This window comes from Manis pentadactyla, chromosome 15 (assembly GCF_030020395.1).
Source record: "Manis pentadactyla isolate mManPen7 chromosome 15, mManPen7.hap1, whole genome shotgun sequence".
NCBI classification, from domain to species: Eukaryota; Metazoa; Chordata; class Mammalia; order Pholidota; family Manidae; genus Manis; species Manis pentadactyla.
The window spans coordinates 20,402,595-20,408,917 of NC_080033.1; the positions used below are offsets into that span (position 1 = coordinate 20,402,595).

General features: G+C 36.7%; 1 protein-coding gene across 1 annotated transcript; it reads left to right on the top strand.

The window, feature by feature from the left end:
- Nucleotides 1-3,507: 3,507 nt before the first annotated feature.
- On the top strand, nt 3,508-4,908 carry LOC130681152 (ras-related protein Rab-33B-like). The gene has a single exon (XM_057493536.1). It carries the CDS (start codon nt 3,635-3,637, stop codon nt 4,322-4,324), a length of 690 nt encoding a protein of 229 aa, XP_057349519.1. The 5' UTR covers nt 3,508-3,634; the 3' UTR covers nt 4,325-4,908.
- Nucleotides 4,909-6,323: the final 1,415 nt, after the last annotated feature.

Sequence of the window (6,323 nt, forward strand, 5' to 3'; positions counted from 1 at the left end):
ATTAATGAACTAAAAGAAAGAAGCAGGAAAAGGAGATTAAAAAATGATCATTCAAGAATATAAAGGTCTTATTCAACTGAACAAACTTTAAGAAATCTAATTAATAAATAACTTATGGAAAGTATGCATACCTTCTTGAGAAAACCCAAGACAATTAACTCACATGTTATCTGTTGATGTTTTTATTTAATATTTATCAGAAAGCTGTATAATTGGAGACTTCTATAAATTTTTAGTGTCCTTATAAATTAGTTTATCTCAATAAAATACCTTATTATTAATGTAATGCACACTAATGGCCACTCCCACGTTTTAACAGTCTACTGTGACACCAAAGAGCTCAGTTAAGAGAAAGGCTGTTACACTCTCAGCCATTGGCTAATGTATTCTAGGCACATTTCTCAGCAAATTTATCCATTGTAGAAAAGTCACATGTTTTATGTTCCCTAAATAAAAAGTACACTATACTAGAGATATTTTATGGAGAAAGCTTCATCTTCAGAAAATAGAAAAATAATTTTTAAAATCTGAGTTATTTTCACACTGGCAGTTTAGATGGGTTTCACATCTATTGCTTCTGGCTATTTCTATTTTCAGCAGCAAGATCCGACTTCATGTGTCATTTTTTTCTGTTGGATTTTTCCACCAAGTTTAACAAAATCCCATTAATTGTGATTGATAAGGAAGACAGAGTTGAACTGAGGATACAAAACCAAGCTGAAAGTAGTAATATTCTGGCATTTGTATTCAGCTTATATATTTCCAATGCTTTTTTTTTGCTTTGTTTTAATTTTCTCATTTTATCTTTACCAAATATGTAAAGTTAATCAAGAGAATAACATTGAATTAAATATGCAATAGGGGAACTGAGCATAGACATAGTAATTTATTAGCTTTGTCATACAGGGATTTCCTGGCAAAGCTGGAACTAATATCTGGTTCTCTTGAGTCATGATCCTTTTTTCATTCCATAAAGCATATTAAGAAATCTTTTAGCTAAAATGAATCATCTGGAATGGCATAATTTCCCACTACTTGAACACACACATAGGTCTCACCAGAAGCCCTTTTCTTCTCCAGAGACAAAACTTAATTCTGAGAAATGGCAAAGTCTATGAATCAGAGAATGAAAGATGCTTTAAATGCCAGCATTACCAATAGAGTGGGAAATTTAGTCATATCTTGCTTAGTATTTTACACAAAAAGATAAAAATTTGGAATTTTAATTGTATTTTTCCTAAATTGTGCAAATATTACAGGTTTCCTTCTAAAATCAATTAAGTTAGTGAACAAGTGCTTCTTAAAACAACAGTAACAAAAAGCTAATGCATGCACAGAACACTACTGGCCATAGTGCATACAAAGGGAGCAGAGCCATTATCTGTTCTGCAGGAGCAAGTCATCTGCTTGGAGATATAAGAAGTGTGTTGCACAGCCCTCCCCATGACCCCCACGCAGTATACATGCTAATCGTAAGGCCCCATTTCTTTTTCCCCACCCTTATCCCTCCCTTCCCACCCATCCTCCTCAGTCCCTTTCCTTTTGGTAACTGTTAGTCCATTCTTGGGTTCTGTGATTCTGCTGCTGTTTTGTTCCTTCAGTTTTCCTTTGTTCTTATACTCCACATATGAGTGAAGTCATTTGGTATTTGTCTTTCTCTGCCTGGCTTATTTCACTGAGCATAATAGCCTCTAGCTCCGTCCATGTTGTTGTGAATGGTAGGATCTGTTTTTTTCTTATGGCTGAGTAATATTCCATTGTGTATATGTACCACATCTTCTTTATCCATTCATCTACTGATGGACATTTATGTTGCTTCCGTATCTTGGCTAGGGCTGTGCAACACAGAGAAGACAAGTAGTGATTTTATAGCATCTTACTACGCAGATGGACAGTGACTGTGAAGGGGTATGTGGGGGGGACTTGGTGAAAGGGGGAGCCTAGTAAACATAATGTTCTTCATGTAATTGTAGATTAATGATACCAAAATAAAAAAAAAGAACAATATACATGTGATACTGTTGTTGCATATAAAAAAACTAACATTCCAACAAACAATATAATATGGCTCTTAGTATGTCCACACTGAATAATGTAAGAGATCATGGGGAAGAAAAAACAGTGAGCAGCCAGGGAAGGCTTTTTGCTGGAAATTTGAAGTAGGTGTGTCTTTAAAAGTCGTCAAGATTTGAAAAGGCAGAGAGAGAGAGAGGAGGGCATTCCAAACTAAGGAAAGAATATGAAGTATAATGATATGAGTGAAAATTGGGAAATAATTTTTGGGGATAAGTTCAAAGAATCTTAGAATTTTAGAGCTTAAAGGAACTTCAAACATCATACAGCTCAATCTCCTGTTTCCTGTTTAGAATGCTAAAAATAAGAAAACAGGTGATTTGCCAGAGACACACAGCTTAGTAATGATTCAATTGGTACATGAATCAGGGTCTCTTCATTTTCGCAGTCTAGTGCTCTTTTAAATAAACAAGTTAAATGATACTACTTCACATTTAATTCAGTATGAATAAAGCAATTGAAATTAAAGACTGGAAACAGGAGGTTACCAAGGAGACGGCTTGAAAATACGTTGTGATTATTGTTAACCTGTAAGAGTTTCATCAAGTTCACTTCTCTTCCTGTTTCTGGCAGGAGATAGTACTTCTGAAGTCTAATGTGGTTTCTTGCAATTATTTGGCATGAAATGACTTCAGTAGTGCCAGAATATCATGAGTGAGACTGTACAGCAAAGTTTCCACCCGATTTTCAGTGTTGAGATTCAAATACAGTTTGGTTAAGGATTCTAATGACTATTCCAGACTTAGGAGATGCGAAGCACATGGTTTGGTGGTGGTCGTGGTAGAAGGGCAGGCATAGGCTACAAGCTGCTATTGCAGGTCTGATTCTTTCTTTTATTTTAATGACCAGAATGTATGTCAGATAATATTTTATGTGCTAATACAATTCATAGTAACTCATTAAAAGGCAAATAATAATTTGTGTGATTAGACATTTTAGGATCCAATTCTAATTAAATAAATAACTCAAAATTAAATTAACTAATTCAAATTCAATAAAACTTTATGAGTTCAATGGATATTTCTTTATGCATATTTCCCACATGCCAGGCACTTTCTGTGTGATCATGATACATTAACAAACAATCAAAGTCCTGTCCTCATGAAATGTATTGGCTAGTGGAAATTTAGTTCATTCTAGTTCATCTCCTATGTGCTAGATGTGACAAGAGGAGGGTGTGAAACGATGAAACAAAGTGAACCTCTTTTTTGAGTCCATTATTTTAAAATAGAAGGTAGACATAAATAATAATTACAAAACAATAAGGTACAATTTCCAATCAACAAATGCATTGTGTCAGATGCCACAGAGAGGAGCAAGTGAATTATTCTGTAGGCAGCAGACAGAAATAGTTTTACTAAGAAATGGGCTCTGTATGGGTTGCATTTAAAAAGCAGAGGTGAGAGTGATTGCGCAGCTTCCTCCGGAGGGCGGGAGCCCCGGACGTGGCGGGGCCGGGCCGGCAAGGGTGCGGGGCCTGGGTTGTTCTGCTTGGCCGCTGGGCAGACTGACCTTCTGCGCCGCCGTCCAGCCCCGACGGGTTCCGCACCTTCCCAGGAGAATGGCTTCGGAGATGGAGTCGTCGCTGGAGGCAAGCTTTTCGTCCAGCGGTGCGGTGTCTGGGGCTTCAGTGTTTCTGCCTCCGGCTCGCTCCCGCATCTTCAAGATAATCGTGATCGGCGACTCCAATGTGGGCAAGACATGCCTGACCTACCGCTTCTGCGCGGGCCGCTTCCCCGACCGCACCGAGGCTACCATCGGGGTGGATTTCCGAGAACGGGCGGTGGAGATTGATGGGGAGCGCATCAAGATCCAGTTATGGGACACAGCAGGACAAGAACGCTTCAGAAAGAGCATGGTACAGCACTACTACAGAAATGTACATGCTGTTGTCTTTGTGTATGATATGACCAACATGGCTAGTTTTCATAGCCTGCCATCTTGGATAGAAGAATGCAAGCAGCATTTGCTAGCCAGTGATATACCACGGATTCTTGTTGGAAATAAATGTGACTTGAGAAGTGCCATTCAAGTGCCTACAGACTTGGCACAAAAATTTGCTGACACACACAGTATGCCTTTGTTTGAAACCTCTGCTAAGAACCCCAATGATAATGATCATGTGGAAGCTATATTTATGACCTTGGCTCATAAACTGAAAAGCCACAAATCATTAATGCTCAGTCAATCCCCTGATAATGGAATTACCCTGAAGCCTGAACCAAAGCCTGCAATAACATACTGGTGCTAAATAACAGTCTTTATGATATCAGTAAAGAAATACTTTTGAAATATGACAGTGATAAGTTGTAAGATTTAATCTCCAGTATAATGGATCATCCTGACACTTTGCTATTTATCATTGTCATGCTCACATTTGTATCTTTTTTTTAAGGTATTATTGATATATACTCTTATGAAGGTTTCACATGAAAAAACAATGTGGTTACTACATTCACCCATATTATTGAGTCCCCACCCCCCATACCCCATTGCAGTCACTGTCCATCAGTGTAGTAAAATGCCACAGATCCACTATTTGCCTTCTCCGTGCTACACTGTCTTTCCAGTGACCCCCCTACACCATGTGTACTAAACATAATACCCCTCAATCCCCTTCTCCCTCCCTCCCCACCCACCCTCTCCTCACCCCTCCCCTTTGGTAACCACTAGTCCTTTCTTGGAGTCTGTGAGTCTGCTGCTGTTATGTTCCTTCAGTTTTGCTTTGTTGTTATACTCCACAAATCACATTTGTATCTTGTATCTACTTAAGTTTGTCACTGTGACAACACAAGGAATAAGTTGTTTTCAGGTGAGGTTGAAAATGAAGCAGAAGTAGGATCAATCAGAGCATCTTTCCATTGAGAGCCCAGTGAAGGAGGCTTCAGATGCGAGCGCAATAGAATTTTAAGAGTGGCTACTCAGTCCTGTTTTCCTGGGATTGAAAAAAATTGTAAGGTATATTTAGTGGTATGTCCTTTAATGGGAAGTGTTTGCAGTAGGATAAAAACTGGAATTTGCCTCTCACTAGAGTTCTTTATTTGTACTTTTAATGTGTTTAATTGCATTATTATTGGTATATTTTGGAGCCAAGACTTTAGCTCCAGTGAGAAGAGAAGGCATAGAGTTCCGGTTCACAGTCCATAAAGAACAAATTTTTCAATGATTCTAGATGCTTGATATTTCTAATCAACATCAGTCAGTTTTACAAAAGTCATTGTTATTTTAAAAGAGTGATTTGGATTTTCTTCTTAAGTTCTATTAAAATATGCAAAAATAAGTCAGATCTTAATGCAAATGCAATGATATATCTTAATGCAAATACAATGATATCTTAATACAAATGCAATGATATATCATGCAATGATATGATATGAAGGTGCTTTACATTTTATTTTGATATTTTTAAACAGTGAAAAACTAACTGAAAGCATTTGAGGAGTCATAATTTGGGGGAAAATAGGTAAACATGGTTGCTGGCTACCACAGGAGACTTATTCTTAGCTTTTAGCTTTGTATCTGGAATAGTTCATTGCTTGCTGTCCCCCATCCCCAGTCTATTTAATGATTAAAGACTGAATTAACAAATCAACTTCATTTGGATCATAGCTCCATGGACATCCTTTAATTGCTATGAATCTGCATGTATTTCTTTAATAATATTGTGTTACAGTACATCAGTTTAAAAAATCTTTGCACATTTTATGGTCACAACAAGCGATGATTCCTCCTCAGGATGAAAAATAGATATTGAGAAGTATCCTGTCTATGCCTCAGTTGCGGAAAGAATATTTCAAAAAGATTTTTAACCCTAAATAATTTTATTTTGAATTTAAAACTTTGCACATAGGAAATAGTAAGCTTGCATATGAAACTATTACATGAATGGAATGTAAGCCATGAACTTTAACTGAAGTGTGCACATTCACTAATTCTGATAGATTGCTGCCCTTGATAGTAGTAGAAGAAATTAAAGCCAAAAGATGATTCTACTTATAACATTTTCAGAATGTGGGAAACCAATAAATATGGATTCTAATCTAGTTTAGGAATTTTGCCTAATTATCATGGTGGTTCTAACTGGATAATTTAATTATAAAAACAAGATAATACTATTAAATGAACTGAAAGTAATAATTATAGGAAATAATTCAGTTTTAAATATATTAGAGTTAAGGAAAAACAAATTGACTTTATGTCTACAAAGGTTTATCCATTTTTCTTATGCTAGAATTAAAAATGATTTTACT